Source organism: Narcine bancroftii, chromosome 1 (genome assembly GCF_036971445.1).
Source record: "Narcine bancroftii isolate sNarBan1 chromosome 1, sNarBan1.hap1, whole genome shotgun sequence".
Taxonomy (NCBI): Eukaryota; Metazoa; Chordata; class Chondrichthyes; order Torpediniformes; family Narcinidae; genus Narcine; species Narcine bancroftii.
The window spans coordinates 413,758,812-413,780,019 of record NC_091469.1 but is presented as its reverse complement, the minus strand read 5'-3'; the positions used below and the strand labels follow the sequence as shown (position 1 = coordinate 413,780,019).

The window sequence follows — 21,208 nt, the reverse complement described above, 5'->3', positions numbered from 1 at the left end:
CAGGTAGTTTATTGTGTGATTGCCATGAAGTTCAGGATTGTCAAACAAGGATGGATTTCTGAATGTGCTGGTGACTTTATACCAGCCTTTTCCATTAGGAGACCACATGAAATCCAGTAGTGTAGTGCAAACCTCTGGAATACTTCATCTTATACATGGTTTTTTGAATGGAGAGGAAGCAAGATAAATTTCAGGTCATTTATATAGAGCCATAGAATGCTACACCACAGAAAACAGGCCATTTGGTCCTTCTAGTTTGTGCTAACCATCATTCTGCTAGTTCTATTGACCTGCTCCCATTCCATAACCCTCCAAACCTCTCCCATACATGTATTTATGCAATTTATTCTTAAAACTTAAGATTAGAGCCACATTCACCACATCAGATGGCAGCTCATTCCACACGCCCACCACTCTCTGAGTGAAGAACTTTCCCCTAATGTTCCTCCTAAACCTTTCCTCTTTCAGCTTAAAACTGTGTCCTCTCATATTTATCTCCCCCAATCTAAGTGGGAAAACCCTACTCACATCCACTCTGTCTATACCTCTCCTAATCTTGTAAACCTCTATCAAATCTCCCCTCATTCTTTGCTCCAAGAATGAAGTCCTAACCCATTTAATCTTTCTCTGTAACTCAACTCCTGAAGATCTGGCAACATCCGAGTAAATCTTTTCTGCAATCTTTCAATCTTATTGACATCCTTCCTCTAGTTAGGCAACCAGAACTGCACACAGTATTCCAAATTTGGTCTTACCAATGTCTTAAACTACTTCAACCTAACATACTTTGATTTATAAAGGATACGATGCCAAAAGCTTTCCTTACAACCCTGCCCACCTGCAACACCACCTTCAGAGAATTATGTATCTGTATTCTCAGATCTCTGCCCCTCCACACTCCTCAGTGCCCTACCATTTAATGTGTATGCCCTACCTTGGTTAGTCTTTCCAAAATGCAGCTCCTCACAGTTGTCTGCATTGAACATCATCTGCCATTTTTTTTGGCCCATTTTCCCAGTTGGTCCGGATCCCTCTGCAAGCTTTGAAAATCTTCCTCACTGTCCACAACACCTCCTGTCTTTGTGTCAGCAGCAAACTTGCTGATCCAATTTACCCCTGTGTAGTGCGCGTCGAAAGAACCAAAGACTTGTTGATCCAAACCAAGGCTTTTATTAACTAAAACACTGGAACATATCACAAGTAGGTTGACCAGTCCAGAATGACCTGGTCTGTCTAGGAGCAATCCTTTAAGACCTGCCAGTAGGTGTGGCTACACTCTCAGCCAATCACAGTCATCCTACACTACCATCTGTACATATGTACATATACACATTGGTGATAGAGTCTGTACTATCACATTCACCCCTTCTTTGAGAACCGACCCCAGGGTGGATGGAGGTTAGGGGCTGTACCGGCCAGGGGGCCTGACCATCTGGCGTGACTGCCATGGCGCCGGGATTGGGGTCACCGGAGTCGTGTCGCCGGCAGGCCCGTAGGGTGCAGCCACTGCTTCGCTCAATTACTCAACGGCATTGTCGACAGTCTGGCCTGAACTGGTGGGGTGGTGCTGGTCCATCTGTTCAAGCACATGACCTGGGGGAGAAGGAATAGGAGGAGTTAAAGGCACTGCTGCGCCTGATCCGGCTTGGGCTAGGTCCCTTATCGAAACTGTGTCCTTCCGTCCATCCAGGTACTCAACGTAGACATAATGTGGGTTCACATGGAGCAGAGTCACTCGGTCAACCAAAGGGTCGTTCTTAGAGTGCTGGACGTGGCGTTGTAAAAGGACTGGACCGGGAACCGTTAGCCATGCCAGTATAGTTGTACCCAACTCGGATTTCCTCGGGAAAGAGAACATCCTTTCATGGGGGGGGCATTGGTCGCGGTGCATAGGAGGGAGCAGATGGAGTGTAGGGCACTAGTGAGCACATCCTGCCAACGAGAGGTGGGGAGACCTTTGGACCGGAGGGCAAGCGTAACTGCTTTCCAGACAGTGCCATTCTTTTTTTCGACCCATTACCACGTGGGTTATAGTTGGTGGTCCTGCTTGAAGCAATACCACGCTCCAGAAGCTACTGCCGCAGCTCCATGCTCATAAACGAGGACCCCCTGTCACTGTGGATGTAATTGGGGTACCTGAAGATGGCGAAGATGCTGTGCAGGCCTCTATAACTGAGGAGGCAGTCATGTCCAAGCAGGGCACAGCGAACGGGAAGCGGGAGTACTTGTCGATGGCCATAAGGATGTAGGTGTTATGGTTGGTTGACAGTAGGGGGTACAGCTCCTAACCTCCATCCACCCTGGGGTCGATTCTCAAAGAAGGGGTGAATGTGATAGTACAGATTCTATCACCAATGTGTATATGTACATATGTACAGATGGTAGTGGAGGATGACTGTGATTGGCTGAGAGTGTAGCCACACCTACTGGCAGGTCTTAAAGGATTGCTCCAAGCCAGACCAGGTCATTCTACACTACCATCTGTACATATGTACATATACACATTGGTGATAAAATTTGTACTATCACAACCTCATTATCATCCAGATCATTGATACAGGCAACAAACAACAATAGTTCCAACACAGATCCCTGAGGCACACCTCTGGTCACAGGCCTCCAGTCTGAGAAGCAACCATTTACTACCACTCTTTGTTTTCTCCCAAACAGCCAATTTCAAATCCAGTTTACAACCTCTCCATGGATACCTAGTGTCTTAACCTTCTGAACTTACCTCCCATGTGGGACCTTGTCAAAGGCTTCACTAAAGTCCATGTAGACAATATCCACAGCCTTTCCTTCATCAACCTTCTTGGTAACCTCCTCATAAAACTCTGCAAGACTCGTTAAACACAACCTACCATGCACAAAGCCATGTTGACTGTCCTTATCAGCCCTTGGCTGTTCAAATACCTATTTACCCGATCTCTCAAAACTCCTTCCAATAGTTTACCTACTACTGACATCAGGCTCACTGGCCAATTTTTTTTTAATTATATTTGGTTTATTTTTGGAGCCTTTTTTAAATGGGACAACATGAGCTACCCTCCAATCCTCTGGTTACTCATCTATGGCTAAGGACATTTTGAATACATCTGTCGGGGCCCCTTCAATTTCTATACTAGTCTTCCTCAAGGTCCGGGGAAAAATCATATCCAGCCCGGGAGATTTATCTACCTTTATTCACTGTAAGGCAGCAAGCACTTTCTCCTCCTTAATCTATGATACTTCTGTTTGTTTCCTTTCTTTCCTTAACCATTATCCCAGTTTCCTGAGTAAATACTGATGAAAAAAAAACTGTTTAAGATCTCCCCCATTTACATGAGGATCCACACATAGTTGACCACTCTGATCCTTTAGCGGTCCAATTTTGTCCCTTTTACTCTGAATATACCTATAGAAACTCTTCAGGTTTACATTCACATTATCTACCAGAGCAAGCTCATGTCTTCTTTTTGACTTCCTGAATTCCTTCTTGAGTATTTTCTGTACTCTTTAAGTACCTCATTCGCCTCTTGTTGCTTATATTTGCTATACACCTCCCTCTTCTTCTTCTTAACCAGATTGCTAATATCCCTTGAAAACCAGGGTTCCTTATGCCTATTAACTTTGCCTTTAATCCTAACTGGAACATACAAACTCTGCACTCAAAATTTCACCTTTGAAGGTCATCCACTTACTAAACACACCCTTGCCAGAAAACAACATATCCCAATTCACTCATCCTAGATCGTTTCTCATTTCCACAAAATTTGCCTTCCTCTAATTTAGAACCCTAACATGAGGACCAGACTTATCCTTTTCCATAATTAACTTGAAGCTAATGACATTATGGTCACTGGACCCAAAATTTTCACCTACACATACATCTGTCACCTGACCTGTCTTGATCCCTAATAGGAGATCCAGGAGATTAACTCTCTCTAGTTGGTACCTCTATATATTGATTTAGAAAACTTTCCTGAGCACATTTGACAAACTCAAGCAATCTTGTATGGGAGTACCAGTCAATATTTGAAAAGTTAAAATCTCCTATCACAACTTTCTGCTTCCTACATCAGTCTGCTATCACTCTACAGATTTGCTCCTTCAATTCTATCTCTGGCTATTGGGTTATCTATAATGTAACCCTATAAATATGGTCATACCTTTCCCATTCCCCCTATATGGCCTCTGTAGACAAACCCTTCCCACTGTCCTGACTTCGCACAGCTGAGATATTTTCCCTGTTCAGCAATGCTACTCCTCCCCTTTCATCCTTCCCCCTCTATCACATCTGAAGCAATGGACACGGAACATTAAGCTGCCAGTTCTGCCCCTCCTGCAACCAAGTCTCACTAATAGCAATAGTGTCGTAATCTCACATGTCAAATCATGACCTAAGTTGTCAGCCTTTTTAACAATACTCCTTCCATTAAAATGAATACTCTTGAGAAAATTTCTACCATGTACAAACCTTTGATTTCTGTCTACATATGCAGTCCTCACATGACCTTATCCTCCTCCTTCTCACTGACTGCTCTGACATACTGGTTCACTTCCCCTGCAAATCCAGTTGAAAGCCGTCAGGACAAGAGTTACAATCTGAACTATTTCAGAAAAAATATTTTAAATGTTCAAAAATTATTTCACTTTTGTTTTATTTCTACAGTAAGTAATTAATAATATTATTTGATCATAGTTTAATTTTTAGTTGTTTTTGAATGACGGTGAATATCAAATGCACATAAATGATTCCATGCCAAACTTTTCTCCGCAAGTGCCCTGGCCAGTACAAATACTGTGCTTTGCGTTAAAAGAATATTTGATCTTCATCATGAGTTCATGAGCTGGAAGAAAATCAGCTATGCATTTCATATTTTTTTACAAGAGTGGTATAAAGTAAATCTCCTGGTATCCTGCACCTTTAGAAATTGGTAGATGCCAGATAAGAGAGTTTTCCGGTTGCTTGAGGTTGTGTTGCATGATTGGCGAACTAATGGTGAAGTATGCCAATATTGAACTGTATTTTTTACCTATTTATTTGCTGCAATTTTTTTTTTTTTGCCAGTTGCTTGAAGCTGCTGGTTGCTTTAATTCCAGATGCAGGATTATTACATAATTTGATTCAATCCTTCTCTAAATTTGCTCAACTCTAAATTAGGAAAGAAATCATTATTTGATATCCTATCCTGTTTTGTCCTTGTGTACTCATGAGCTATTTTTACTTGCATTTCCATTCAAGGCCCATTTTGATCTTTGGTTCCAGCTGCATTGTTGGCAACTTGCTTCACCCTTTCCCTCCTCCTATAACCTGTATCTAATCCATGTGACCTGACCTGGACCTCATCCATTTCCACAGCATCACCTTTTTGGTATGTTCACAAAATGCTCCATTTTAGGAATGCCTTAAACTCTGTCAAAGCTGTTCTTTCACCTACATAAAATAGTGTAATGATGGGATATGGGTCGACACAGAGGTAGTTTTTTTTTCATTGTGATCCCTTTAACATTTCTCATTTTTACTTTTAATTATCTGAAAAGATGTCTAGATGAATTCACATAACTAAAGAAAAATATATGCCTAAAATGTGTTCCTTTGTGCAATATTATGATAAGGCCTTAAGACTTAGGAGCAGAATTAGACCATTCAGCCTATCGAATCTGCTCCACCATTTAAATCATGGCTGATCTATTTTTCCACACAATCCCATTCTCCTGCCTTCTCCCAGAATCCTTTATCAACACCCTTCCTAATAAAGGCTTTAAATATATCCAATGACAGCCTACACAGCTGAATGTGGCAATGAGGTCTATAGATTCATAACCCCCAACTGAAGAAATTTCTCTTCATCTCTGTTCTAAAGGGATAACCTTTTATTCTGAGGCTGTGCCCTCTGGGCTTAGAATTTCCCACAACTGGAAACATCTCCACGTCCACTTTTAATATTTGGAATGCTTCGATGAGATCCCACCCATCTTTCTAACCTCAAATGAACACAGGCCCAGAGCCATCAAATGCTCCTCTTATGTTAAGCTCATCCCTGAGATCATGCTCTTAAACGTTCTCTGGACCCTCTCCATACTGCCTTAGATATGGGGTCCAAAACAGCTCACAATTCTCCAAATGCAGCGCCTTATAAAGCCTCAGCATTATATTCATGCTTTTTATATTCTCGTCCTCTCAAAATGAATGCTAACATTGCATTTGCCTTCCTTCCTACTGTCTCAACCCGCAAGTTAGGGAATCTTGCATGAGGACTCCCAAGTCCATTTCAACTTTTCACTTTCTGAATTCTCTCCCCATTTAGAAAATAGGGAGCTTGTTTTTTTATGAGCCTGTACTTTAAGAAACATGTGATTCAAATTTGAAGAATTTTTTATTAAGGTAATCCATTGAAAATACACTAATATCGGAATTTCTATCCATGTTGCCTGCTTTTTTCCATCTAAATGCTGCTCTAAATTTAACATCATTTCTGAAACAATTGTTTAGATTGTGTCTTCTTTTTTTAAACATACTTTGTCCTGATTGTCTCTGTACTAATCCCAGACACTTTGTGGTGAATCTTTGAACTGGATTCTACTGCAACAAACTATTGGAAGAACTGTACTAATGGACTAGTGAGACTAATTTTCTCACCTGACATCCATAAACTGCTACTTTCATTGGAGCTCTGAAGCAAATTATATGTTCCCAGGTCCAAAATCAGAAAATGTTTCACAGAAATCCACTCTGGGACTTTCTTTGTCTCTGTAATTTATTTTGAAAATAAAGTGAGGGCTGGGGTTTGAGATAAGGTGAGGACAGAAGAGAGGAATAGAACATGAAGAGACTTGTTATTAAAAAAAACTGTTTACATTGCACATGAAGTTGGTGTGCCTGCTCAGAAGCCATACAACTATTCATTGCACAAGTACATGGCAATATTCAATGTCCTTGGATAATCACCAACTGTCTACAGTGTCTATTTGTTGAAATACTTATTTTTGTATTGGGTTGTTTTAATGGAGTCAGAAAATGAACAACCTTGTGTGGATGGGTCATGTTAATATTGCTAACTTGCTAACAACAACATCCACAATTAAGACACAAGAGACTGCAGATGCTGTAATCTGGAGCTGAAAACAAACTAATGGAGGAACTCAGTGAGTCAGGAAGCATCCATGGAGGGAAAGGGAATGTCAACATTTCAGTTCAAAATCCTGCTTCAGGACCAAGAGTATAGAAGAGAGCTGGTATGAAAAGGTGAGATGGAGACAGAGAGATCCAGAAAAGAGAGAGGTGTCAGAAATATTCCAAGTGAATTTCAAGGCTAGATGGAGGGGAGTCACATGATGGAGTAATGGCTGGTCGGGTGGAACCATCCAACTCCAGAGAAAAGAAAAATAGAGTGTAAAAAAACAGAGCTCAATAAACATAAAATACAGGAAGAGAAAGATAAAGTTACAGAGAAGAGACAGAAAATGGTACCCAAAAGAGAAAAAGTAAGAATAACAGTGAAAAGAGAAGAAGGAAAATCACTGGAGAAGAAAGAAGAAGGCCTTACCTGCACGTCAGAGCAGAGAGCCACCGTGGAGAGGAGCGGCCAATCTCCAGTCTTGGTGAGTCCCCAAAGGAGCGGTGTCCTCCCGACCGGTAGACTTCAAAAATGGCTCTCAGAGCCAAGAAGAGGTGCGCAACTGCGCAACTAAAAGAAAGGGTTAACGCCGGCAGGAGGGGGACTCAACTGAGGAGTGGCCAGCTGAGAGATGCCCAGTATCAGGGTGTTTGGCTGGGGGAAGTAAGCAAGAAAGAAGAAAAGAAGAGTGGTGAGAAAGAGAATGAAGGGCTGGAAGAGGGTGAGCGGCAGCGGGGGATCCGGCAGGGAGATGACCTGCAGCAGGAGGCTCAGCAGTGGATCGTCCTGCAGCAGAGGGCCCAGCAGCGGGTTGACCTGCAGCGGGAGGCCCAACAACGGGTCGACCTGCAGCGGGAGGCCCAACAATGGGTCGACCTGCAGCGGGAGGCCCAACAGCAGCTGGAGGCCCAGCAAAGATACAAAAGCAGCTCACAGAGAAGGATGAAGATATACAGAGAAGAGAAGAAGACGACACAGACATAGATACAGACACAGAAGAAGAGGAGGAAGAAGACCAAGAATTTCAAAGGAAAGAAGAAGGTAAAATAGAAGGACAAAGTTTAGATAAAGCCTTTTTCGAAGAAAGAATGGCTAACATTAGAATTTAGTTCAATCAAAAGGAAAATGAAAAGAGCTGAAGACAGAATGCAAATAGGGAAAAGAGTATAAAATGTGGAGGAATGAGAAGCTGCTGTAGAAATGGAAATAAATGATTTAAGAGGGAAGTTGGAAGAGAGCAAAAAAAATTAGAGAAACACAAGATTTATTGTTCCAAAAAATTGACGTATTGGGAAACTACAGTAGGCGAAACAATAGTGGGCCTGAAAGAAGGCAAAGAAGGGTCAGATATGAAGAAATTTATAAAAGGATGGATCCCAAAGGTGCTGGGAATGACAGATTCACATGAAGAAAATAAAATCGAAAAGGCGTATAGAGCGCTAGTACCAAAACCGTCACCACATCAAAAACCGAGATCTATATTGGTAATATTTCTAAGATATACAACAAGAGAAAACATACTGGAGCAGGCAAGAAAGAAGGTTAGAGAAGACGATAAGCTGTTGGAATATAAGGGACAAAAAATATATTTTTACCCAGACATAAGCTTCAAACTTTTAAAGAAGAGGAAGGAATTCAACACGGTGAAAACAATCTTATGGAAGAAAAGGTATAACTTTATATTAAGACATCCAGCAGTACTCAAAGTATTTACTCCTGGGGAACAGAATAGACTGTTCTCGTACCCAAAGAAAGCCCAAGAAATTGCTGAACATTTGCAGGACAAGAGAAGAGAGGAGGAGGAGTGACAAGAAGGAAGACCGGAAAGAAAATATACAAAAATATGTAAACATATAAAGTTAAGATAATGTTTATATAAAGATTTAAAGATGGATAAGAGAAGGGGAAGAAGGGAAAAAAAGAAAGAGAGCTTTGTTATAAGCATAGGAAAATAGTGTTCTCTGGGGGGAGGGAGAATAATGGTCACTGCGAAATAGGTTGATGCTTGCGAGTAAGTTCGCAAACCGAATGGAAAGGGGAGTTGTGGTTACTGTCAAGGGACAAGGGGCGATCCAAGGAAGGAAGGTTCATTTGGGGTTAAAGGGTTATTGCTTGTGGGGATTGTTGGGGTATTTCATGTCTTAAGTGTGTTGTCATATATTGAGATGAAAAAGGAAAGCTTAAAAAACAGTAATGGAATAAAGGGATGGAGGTGTTGAAGAGGCGGAAAAGAAGTGAAAATAAAGATATAAGATGGCCACATTGGACTATATGACTATAAACATTAACGGAATATATCACCAAGTTTAAGTGTATCCCATTGGGGAAAAAAAATCACATATAATTTAAAAGACAAAGTTACAATGTTTGAAAAAACATGGAACATAACAGAAAGAGCAGGCCTAGGACCACCACCACCTAAAATGATAAGAAGATAAACACGATCAGATTTAATGTGAGTAAGTAGATGATATGTCTTTTTTGTTTGTATTCCTTTTGTATAAAGATATTGTTTTATTGTATTTTATATGTTCAATATTTACTGATTTTGGAGGGGGGTGGAAAGGAGGAAGAGAGGGATGGGGAAAAAAAGAGAAAATGTCACTGTGAATATTTAAAGAGATGCATCTGTAAATATATTGGTTGATGTGGTTCATAGTGCGATAAATAAAGAATTTCAAAAAAAATTTGAAGGCTGGATGGATATTAGCATGGCAGCACCAAGGCAGTCATTGATACAGCAGATAAAGTATTAGGGAGTTGTGCCAGAGTAGGTTTGGACCATGAGCTCTTTACTTCATCTGCAATGTCTATTATTGAAGTAGAAACATTATCAGAAAGGCTATATATGGATGCTTCTTCTTCACCTCTGGAGGCTTGTTACATCCATGTTGTTGATTATCCTAAGCCGAATAGTCATATTCTTTCTATTTCACCATCGCTTACACCCAAATACATCATTGCATTTTCCAAGTTGATCTTTCCGACCACTGTTTTCGGCATTCATAGTTATTTATTTTAGTATTACCACAAGGTGTCACTGTATATTCATTATTTGATTAATCCTTCATCTCAAATTTTAAAGTCCCAAGATGTTGAATCTTAAAAAAGGGTCCCGTCCCGAAACATTGGCAGACCATTTCTACCCATGGATGCTGCCGGGCCTGCTGAGGTCCTCCAGCAGCTCATTATCTGCTCATGGGGAATTGTTCATTCTCCTTCTCACAATCACATCAAGGGGCATTCTGGAGTAATCTCTAGAAAAAGAAATAAAATCAGTGAGAAAAATTATTCATTTATGGATTGATTGTGCAGAAGATGGCTGAATTATGACTTGGCACAGATTTTAGGGGAAAACTACATGATTTTGATTACTCCCAATTCCTGGTTGTAGACCAGGGTATGAGAACCATTGGTTGGAATGATAGTAGAAGAGTGAATTTGAGATATAGATGAATTGATCAAGTTCTGATGTGGATGTACTTGCAATGGAGAAATTAGTGTCATCTGCACCCAAATAAAGATGAATGTCCTGTTTTGTAGAAAGGGTGCATCATGGCAATCAGGGAGTTTAGATAGGAATTATAGAGCGAAGGCATAAGAGCCACAAAAGAAACCTTTTGAAGAATAACCATATGCAAATACACACATATAGTTTCTATATAATAATTTTAATGCACCAAATTGTTAAATCTGCAGGATTCCAGACTGTAAATTGATGATCAATTTCAGGTCTCTGAGTTCTTTGTTCTCCAAATTCACCAGCTTTCTTAAAAATAAATGCTGACTTTCCCAACTAGCCCTGATATTCTCAGCAATTTTCTGAACTTTATTCTCGTGTTGCTCAACTGCTGTGATATTGACCATAATAATATGCAACCACTTCCTCTTATCTTTTAACCTGCATCTATAACTGCACAAGTGTAACCCCAGTTTTATTGATCATTTGCAAATCTTGATCTAGTTCTCATATCTGCAATCAATCATAGCTGGTCCTACTATCCTCTGCCAAATATCATAGTTCTCTTCCTTCAACTTTATTTTGTTCCTTATTTTGTGCATTGACTTGATCAGTTTTCATATCTGCTGCTGTAACTGGAATTGATATCCTTCAGCATTTAAGAAATGATTTTTCTCTTAAAACCGAGTGCTTTTAATGTATGGTTATTTCTTATTCAGGTTATAGATTAGTACTGTGATCAATTAACTTCTTCATCACAATTAGATCAGCCCCATATCACCAGAATTTATTTCATGACATTTGATAATGGATATTAATTGTCATTGTCACAAATATTTCTCTTTAATGTTGCAGTCAGATCTATAATCCTTTCAAAATATGGACAAACCATAAAAAATGATGAATAGAAGTAATTTCTATTAAGAAATCCTAATAGAAGGGAGGTTACTTAGAATTTTGAAAAGTACTACATTTAACTTTTTTGCATTAATTAGTCAGTTAAACTTTCCAGTTCAATCACCCCAGTTTTCTTCTATTGAAGTCACTGAATATGAATTGTCTGCATGTTGTATGTTATATTTTTCTTTTCATTCTTACACTAAATACCCTTTCCTTTAAAATGATAAGGAATACTGTATAATGAAATAATTATATTTTACAGGTGGGGTAGTGAATACCAGCAACAGGATGACCACTGACCCTTAAGGCCAAGCAACATGTCAGGTAAGCAGCATTCATTAAGAGTAAATATTTAATCTCTGTTCTCTTTTCCTTCCTCTCACTGCAACATAAATCACACTTGTTTTCCACATTCCAATGAAGGCCCATGATCCGAGACATTGACTCAGTTTCTCTTTCCACAGATGCTGCCTGATCTGAGTTTTCCAATAATTTCTGTGGTTATAGCTGTTGTGGTGTGCAAAGAAAATTGTCATGAAGAATTATGAATTCTTATCAATAGCTTGTCTTTGGTGTACAGCCATATAGAATGGAAATTCTATAAATCTGAAAAAAAAGTTATCACGGATTACATTAATTTGATTTGATGTAAAATAAAGGGATAATTATGGTAGATGAATAAATTATCTTGGGAGCAGTAAATTTCTGAACACCAGTTAACATGGATTAAGTAAAAATTTACCCTACCTAACTCTTTACCTGACTGCATTCATGCCACAAAGTTGCTCAACTGCAGCATTTCATGTTTGTCACTACCTGTGCTTTGTCATATATTCAGAAATCATTTACAATTCAATGAAGTAGAACTAGGAGCGTAGAAAAATTATGGGAGATTTGATAGAGGTATACAAATTATAAGAGGGGTATAGATGGAGTAAATGCAATCTGGCTTTTAAAACTGAGGTCAAAGTTTAGATTTATTGTCAGAGTACATACATGACATCATGTACAATCCTGAGATTTTTTTTCCTGTGGGCGAGACAGAATTTCTACTGAACAGTAGTGTGATAAACTGTACTCAAGAAAAGATGCAGATAACAGAGAGAAATGTAAACAATTAAAGAAATAAAAACAAACTGACTGTGAAATACAGGGAAAATTAAATATTCAGTGTAAATAATGTGCAAAGTAAGAGTCCGCAAATGAATTTATTGCTTAGGAATCCGATGGTAGAGGGGCAGCAACTATTCCTGAACCTGGTGGTATGAGCCTTCTGACACCTCTACCTCTTTCCTGATGACAGCAGGGAGAACAGAGTGGTCTGGATCCTTGATGATTGCTGCTGCATGTAGATTTTCTCGATGGTGGGGAGAGTTTTGCCTGTGATGTACTGGGCTGTGTCCACTACCTTTGCAGGGTTTTTCGCTCAGATGTATTGCTGCCCCCATACCAGGCTGAGATGCAACCAGTCAGCACAGTTTCCAACTACACATCTGTAGAAGTTTGCCAAGGTCTTCGATGTCATACCACTTCCGCAAACTCCTAAGGAAGCAGAGGCACTAACATGCATTCTTCATGATGATATTGGTGTGTATTAGATCCAAGAAAGGTTCTCCGAGGTAGTGTCTCCCAGGAATTTACTTGGTCAGGTACTGAAGTCTTGCACAGAACGATTGACGGACATCTTCAACACTTCACTGCAGCAATCCATTGTTCCCGCAGGATTCAAGACAGCTATAATCATCCTGGGTACTCAAGGCGACAATAACTGGCCTTAATGACTACTGTCCTGTAGCACTAACCTCCACCATTATCACCTTCAAGCATCTGGGGATAGTCACATTAAAGCACACCTCCCAGAGATGCTGGATCCATTTCAATTTGCCCATAGAAGAAAGCCTTCCACAGCTGATGCTATAGCCTTGTCCCTTCACCATCCTGACCCACCTGGAGAATGACACCTCGTACACCAGGCTGCTGTTCATCGACTTCAGCTCGAGAGGATAGTGGAGAAGCTGTCCTCGCTAGGACTCAATGCCCCTCTCTGTAACTGGATTCTGGACTTCCAGATGGAAAGACCACAGTCTGTCCAGGTCGGGGGAAGAACACTGAACACTTTTTACACTGAGCACTGCCGCACCTCAGGGCTGTGTGCTCACCCCGCTCCTGTTCACACTCCTGACCCATGAATGCATCGCCAGATCCAGCTCCAGCAGCGTCATCAGGTTTACAAATGACACAACAGTAGGTGGTCTCATCAGCAACAACGATGAGTCGCACTCCAGAGAAAAGGTGGAAAATGTCATGAAATTATGTGAGAGCAACAACCTGAGTCTCAACGTGGACAAGTTGATGAAGATGATCGTGGACTTCAGGGGGACCAATACTGACCATCCTTCACGACACACCAACAACTCTATGGTAGAGAGAGTAGAGAACCATGTTCCTTGGAGTTCACTTAACTAGTGATCTATCATGGTCACAAAACATCTCCTCACTTGTCAAGCAGACTTCCTTAGAAGATTGAATCATGCAAGGCTTCCAGCCACCATTATGTCAACCGTCTACATGAGCTCTGTCGAGAGCATCCTGTCTGGCTGCATCACATATGCATCGGAGGTCAATCCACAGAAACATAAGAACAGAAAAGAGAATCACTGGAGTCTCCTTCCGCACCCCCCACCCCCCCCACCACCAGGTTTGTTGTCTGAAGAGGACTCCTTCCACCCTGCACACAACACCTTCAGCTGCTCCCATCGGGAAGGAGATACAGTATCAGAGCTAGCACCACCAGGCTGAGGAACAGTTTCTTCTCACGGGCAGTGAAGTGCTCACATTAACCATTTGAGACTCTCATGTTCCTGAAACAATATTTATTTATTTGTTTGTATATGTGTATACTTGTCCTATATGCATATTGTTTGTCTGCATGTGTTATGTCTGTTTTTGTGTCTGCCTGTTTTGCACTGAGAACTGGAAAACACTTTTTTGTCTGGTTGTACCTGTGCAATTAGATTATAATAAACTTGACTTGGTTTAAATTTGAACACTCTCTCCACCAATGATCACTGGATCATACACCTCTGGTTTTCCCTTCCTAAGGTCCACAATCAGCTCCTTGGTTTTGAAATATTGAATGCAAAGTTTGTTGTTAGTACACAATTCAGTTTTCAATCTCCCTCCTGTATGCTGAGTCATCGCCCCTTGTTATACAACCCACTACTGTAGTTTTGTCAGCAAATTTGTAGATGGCATTGTTCCGAGTCATACAGTCATAGGTGTAAAGCAAGCAGATCAAGGGGCTAAAAATGCAGCTGTGTGGTGCTCCTGTACTAATTAAGATTATGGAGGAGATGTTCTTGCCGATCCTCACTTATTGTGGTCTTGAGTGAGGAAAGACAGGATCCAATTTCATAGTGGGTTATTGAGGCCCAGTTCTTGGAGTTTGTTGATCAGTTTTGAAGGGATGATGGTGATGAATGCCAAACCGTAGTCGATAAAGAGCATTTGAATTAAATTTCATAAATTAAATCTTCCAATGCTTTGAGAAACTGCTATCTTAATTAGACTGTGATAAATCTTAAAGCAGGTGGCATCTGGGCCTCCAGAAAGCACTTGCCAACAATCCACACAAGAGTTTGTTAATTACACTTAAAATTCTGGGAATTGAAGATAATTCATTGGTTTGGATTTTTTAAATGCTGAAAACTTATTAGATATGTAATGTCAGGGTAGTAGTGACTGAAGTGATCTGGCTACTGCTTTTAGTACAAGATTAATTTTGAATTAATTTTGAACAAGAAAAGTGCAGAGAACAAAACAAAGGACTCTACATCACCTTTGTTGACCTCACCAAAGCCTTCGACACCGTGAGCAGGAAAGGGCTTTGGCAAATACTAGAGCGCATCGGATGTCCCCCAAAGTTCCTCAACATGATTATCCAACTGCACGAAAACCAACAAGGTCGGGTCAGATACAGCAATGAGCTCTCTGAACCCTTCTCCATTAACAATGGCGTGAAGCAAGGCTGTGTTCTCGCACCAACCCTCTTTTCAATCTTCTTCAGCATGATGCTGAACCAAGCCATGAAAGACCCCAACAATGAAGACGCTGTTTACATCCGGTACCGCACGGATGGCAGTCTCTTCAATCTGAGGCGCCTGCAAGCTCACACCAAGACACAAGAGAAACTTGTCCGTGAACTACTCTTTGCAGATGATGCCGCTTTAGTTGCCCATTCAGAGCCAGCTCTTCAGCGCTTGACGTCCTGCTTTGCGGAAACTGCCAAAATGTTTGGCCTGGAAGTCAGCCTGAAGAAAACTGAGGTCCTCCATCAGCCAGCTCCCCACCATGACTACCAGCCCCCCCACATCTCCATCGGGCACACAAAACTCAAAACGGTACACCAATTTACCTATCTCAGCTGCACCATTTCATCAGATGCAAGGATCGACAATGAGATAGACAACAGACTCGCCAAGGCAAATAGCACCTTTGGAAGACTACACAAAAGAGTCTGGAAAAACAACCAACTGAAAAACCTCACAAAGATAAGCGTATACAGAGCCGTTGTCATACCCACACTCCTGTTGGGCTCCGAATCATGGGTCATCTACCGGCACCACCTACGGCTCCTAGAACGCTTCCACCAGCGTTGTCTCCGCTCCATCCTCAACATCCATTGGAGCGCTTACACCCCTAACGTCGAAGTACTCGAGATGGCAGAGGTCGACAGCATCGAGTCCACGCTGCTGAAGATCCAGCTGCGCTGGATGGGTCACGTCTCCAGAATGGAGGACCATCGCCTTCCCAAGATCCTGTTATATGGCGAGCTCTCCAATGGCCACCGTGACAGAGGTGCACCAAAGAAAAGGTACAAGAACTGCCTAAAAAAATCTCTTGGTGCCTGCCACATTGACCACCGCCAGTGGGCTGATAACGCCTCAAACCGTGCATCTTGGCGCCTCACAGTTTGGCGGGCAGCAACCTCCTTTGAAGAAGACCGCAGAGCCCACCTCACGAACAAAAGGCAAAGGAGGAAAAACCCAACACCCAACCCCAACCAACCAATTTTCCCTTGCAACCGCTGCAATCGTGTCTGCCTGTCCCGCATCGGACTTGTCAGCCACAAACGAGCCTGCAGCTGACGTGGACTTTTTACCCCCTCCATAAATCTTCGTCCGCGAAGCCAAGCCAAAGAAGAAGAAAAGAAAGAATTTTGAATTAAAATCACAGTATTCAGGAATTTTTTTAAATGGACTCTGGGCTTCAAAGGGATGTGAAATAGTTGCAAGAGGGGCAACTTTCAACCAATGTAAGTAGGAGCAGGACCAGAAGTATACAACTTGCACTCTCAGGCCTACCTGGCCATTTATTATGTTCATGGCTGATCTGTCCCAGGTCCACTCCTCTGAGCCTTCAAATTCTGATCTTTCAAAAATGTATCTTATTATTTGTTAAATAGTCCTAATGATCTTGCCTCCACAACTCTCTTGGTGAAAGAATTCCAGAAATTCTCCATCTTCTGCAAGAAGTTCCAGTGCACATTAGTTTTAAATGATCACCCACTAATTGAGTTGTAACTATGGTCTCTCAAAATCTCCCACCCAGTTACCCTAACGATATTTTGTATTCCACTATGATTTCCCTTTCAATTTTCTAAATTCCAAAAACATAGATCCAATTTGTTTAGCTGCTTGTGATAGAATAGCCATCACATCTCAATGAATATCCTTTAAAGTGCCTACAATATCAATATATGCTTTCTTTAGTAATTAGTACAAAATTATGCTCAGTATTTCAGGTATGGCCTCACCGATACGTTATCCAAATGAAACAATACTTTTTTATTTCTAAACTCCAATCCTCTTACAACAAATGGCAATATGTTATTTGCCTTCTTAGCTGCTTGCTGGTGTTACGAGCCCAGAGGACCCCAAAACCCAGCAGCAATAGATATTCACCAAGGCAAATGGTTACTTAAACAAAAGTTGCTTTTAATTATCTTTAAACATGAAAACAGGATCACACTTTAACTTATCACTATTAACTTAACTAACCTAACTTAACCCCCTTCTAATTCTAAGCACACGTATGTGTGTAAGTTTAGAAAAGTTCTTTGATTCACAGTCCAATCTCACTTCTCATTCCTCCAAGTTCATTGGTTGCAGGCAATTCTTATACTGTGCACAGAATTTAACATTAATGAAGTTCACCAGGCTTTGGTGCTTTGGTTACCACTCAGGAAGGTTCTTGTCAGTTTTCAGAGAGAGATTTGTTGTTCCTGGACACAAACTGATCCCTTTTAATCAGCCTCGTCAGTGTCTTGCCGAAGAAACCTGCCCCATCAGGGATTTCCAGATGATAACCTCTTTCTTTCAGGTCACCACAGAATTCCTTTCTGATTCTGTTATTTCAAGTGAAACATTAGGCAGCCAGTCCTCTTCTCTTGCATGAACCACAAGGGCTTTGACCAGAAAGAACTAAGCACTCACAACCCATCTTCCAAATGGAATTTTTCCACAAGCTTTCTAGCTTGTCCTGTTCCAGTCCCAGGTGCTGATGCTGACTGTAGCACTGCAAAACTCTCTCTCTCTCAGAGAAAAAGCCTGTTTGACTCTCTCTGCTTGAAAAACCACATGAACCCCCCACCCCCCAGAACGGCAAACTGCTCTCCAGACAGCCTGCGGCTCTGAACGACTCCTCCGATCTCTTTCATCTGTTGCTTTTCAAAACAACAATCCATTAGTGAAGTCTCTTGGGCATTCCCCAAAGTTTTTGCAAAGGCCCAAGGAGCCACCCTGTCTGGCTTGAGCAGAGCTCCAGTATTTTAAAAGAGATCTCTTCTGAAGTGTTTGTATGTGACCCAGACTTTAAAAAAACATGCCTCAATTTATCTCCCAAAAACATACCAAACACAACATAATCTATCATACTGGATAATAATCTGCCTTCCTGGTTTTCATTTCTGTGACATTTCTGTACGCACACACATATACCACCACACCCCCCCCCCCCCACCCCCTCCCACCACATCCAGATTTTTTGATTTTTACTATACTTCACATTTAAGCAAATTATGCTGTGACTGGCATGCATCACCTATTCACTTATGGAACCTCTCTGGCTCATCCTTTCACCTCATACTCCCATCCAACTTGTGTTGTCTACAAACCTGGAAATATTAGATTTAATTCTAAATCATTATTTAGGTCCAAATCTATATCAGATATTGTGAAATGCTGTGATCCAAACACTGAACCCTGCTGTACCCCACTTGAACCCAACAACCACTCAGAAAAGAACCCATTTATTTCCACTATTTGCTTCATGCCTGGCAACCAGCTCGTTATCATTACTCCTAATGCTGTGTGATTTAATTTTACACAATAATCTCATCGGTGGGATTTTGTTGAAAGCTTTCTAAAAATCCAAAACATATACCCCCTTTGGTGCTACCCCATCCACTTTACTAGTTCCATCAAAAGATTCCAGTAAATTTGTCAAACATGATCTCTCTTTTGTAAATCCCTGCTAACTTTGACCAATCTTGTCACAATTTTCTGAATGCTCTGCAATTTCCTTTTTAATAATAGACTACCAATTTCAGGCAAATTTTCCTCTCTATTTCATTAAATAGTTGGCTTACATTAGCTACGTCCCAATCTACAGGAAGTTTCAGATGTTCAATTGGAAGCATGTTGAAAGATGACCACCAATGATTCCAAGAATACTTCGTACCTTGCTGTTGGATCCAGACTTCAGAACCTAGGGGATTTATGGTCCATATCATCTGAGCTGATATCTTTCCTCACTGTTGTGTTAATTTCCTCAATAACCAGCAAACTACTTACCTCCTTTTCTGCAGTAAAAACAGAAAATACTTGGCAGGTCTGATTGTATTTAGGGCAAGAGAAACAGAGTTAATATTTCAGGTTGATCTATACAGGTCGTCCTGACTTATGACCATAATTGGGACTGAAGTATCGGTCGTATCTTGGAATGGATATAAGTCGGAATTTTGCCTGTGCACATGGAGTACCGAAGTCTCAAAGCAAACTTTTTAATCAAATTTTTCTTTCATCGTAGATTTTTGTTGTATTTGACAAACTATAACAGGGATGCATGGCATGTAAGAGCCAAAATGTGTGTATTGACCTCGTTACTCGCCACCCGGAGTCCATAGACTGGACATGACCATCTTGATTCCTGTGCGCAAGTGTTAGTTCTCGACTAGCGCATGCGCGGTGGATTCATGTATTGGAGTTCAGTAGACACATGCATGGTGAGTTCGTGTATTGGAGTTCACTTGGCACATGTGGGAGAGTTAAGCACCCTGATGATATTGAATTCACACCCTTAACTCTCCCGCATGTGCCAACCAAATTCTAATACATGAACCCACCACATGTGCATCAACTAAACTCCAATATGCAAATCCACCACGCATGTGCCAACCGAAGATGCACACAGAAATCAAGATGGCCGAAATTGAATTCTTCACAATCCCATGTAGTAGATTTTGCCTCCCTGATTGCCAGAAGGGCCATACTGATGAAATGGAAAGATGCTGTCCCTCCCACTCACACTAAATGGCTGTCTGATATGATGGCTTGTTTGTCTTTAGAAAAAAATTAGATGCTCCACTACTGTGGAGCATTTTTTTGGGGTTCATTTCTTAATTATTTCCCAAATTTGTGATCTTAACTAATTTTTGATTCTTGGCCTCATTGTTTATTTTTCTTTTCATTATCAGATAGTAGACTAGATATTTTGCCAACAGCCTCTGTATGTAGAGGGTTGAATTTGTAGAGTAGCTAGTTCTTTTTTTTTCCTTTTGCATGTATTTTTTTTAAGGTAACATAGGTTTTGTCATTACTGTTATTAGCATCATATAAACTTGATTATTGTTCTAATCTCAAAACTGACTGAACTTTATTCTCCGCCAAATCATTCCCTAATAAAAATGAGACACCCTGCATGGGTAACTTTGACATAACTCCTATTACAATTGGTCTTTTAACTAATTCCGAATTCAACACTATTTTGTGCAAAAATATTGACTCTACATATCTCCAACACCTCTAATCACTCCTTTGTCCGTCTTTTGATCAAGAGTTAAAACATTCTCCAACAACAGTGACTGGGCAGCCCCAGTATCTCTAAGAATTTTAATTGGAAGCTGGGAATTTCCATCCTTTATTGAAACCAAGCCCTTTGACACAAAAGGTTTAAATACATCCATAACATCCTTGCAAGATATGGAACATCTGTTCTCATTAAATTCAACTGTCTGAATACACGCATCTGATAATATCTCCTTTTCTTGTCTCTTTTTCAACACTAAACAATTTACAAGAACATGACCAGGTTTCTTTCAAAAATGACATTTAAATCCAGAAGTTCTGTCCTTTCCCACTTTAATTTCACCTTTTTTCTTAATATTCTCCCCAGACTTAATTTCAGGCTTACTAGTCTGCTCCACATTAACCTTCTGAACAGGCTTACTATATTGAAATTTGGATTGTGAATCAGGGTATATCCATTTGTTGCCATGTCCCCATGTCCTTCTCATCCAGCTATAATTTAATCTCATTTAGAATACACCTTTTAAATTTCCTCAATTAATATCGATTCTCCTAAACTGTCAAAATCATTATTTATTTTGAGGTGCACCAACGGTCAAAACATACAGATTTTCCTGGAGCATTATCCATTTCAGGTTGGTTCTGTTTTCACCAAACTCCTA

At 40.7% G+C, this 21,208-nt stretch overlaps 1 protein-coding gene across 5 annotated transcripts in view; it reads left to right on the top strand.

The window, feature by feature from the left end:
- The window catches only part of thrb (thyroid hormone receptor beta), a 207,788-nt gene that overhangs the window by 123,623 nt on the left and 62,957 nt on the right, over positions 1 to 21,208 (top strand). For all 5 annotated transcript variants that reach the window (XM_069913995.1, XM_069913999.1, XM_069913994.1 and 2 more), the window contains one exon: positions 11,723 to 11,784. In XM_069913995.1, coding sequence (XP_069770096.1) covers positions 11,778 to 11,784 — 7 coding nt within the window. In that variant the 5' untranslated portion in view covers positions 11,723 to 11,777. The remainder of the gene's footprint in view (positions 1 to 11,722; positions 11,785 to 21,208) is intronic.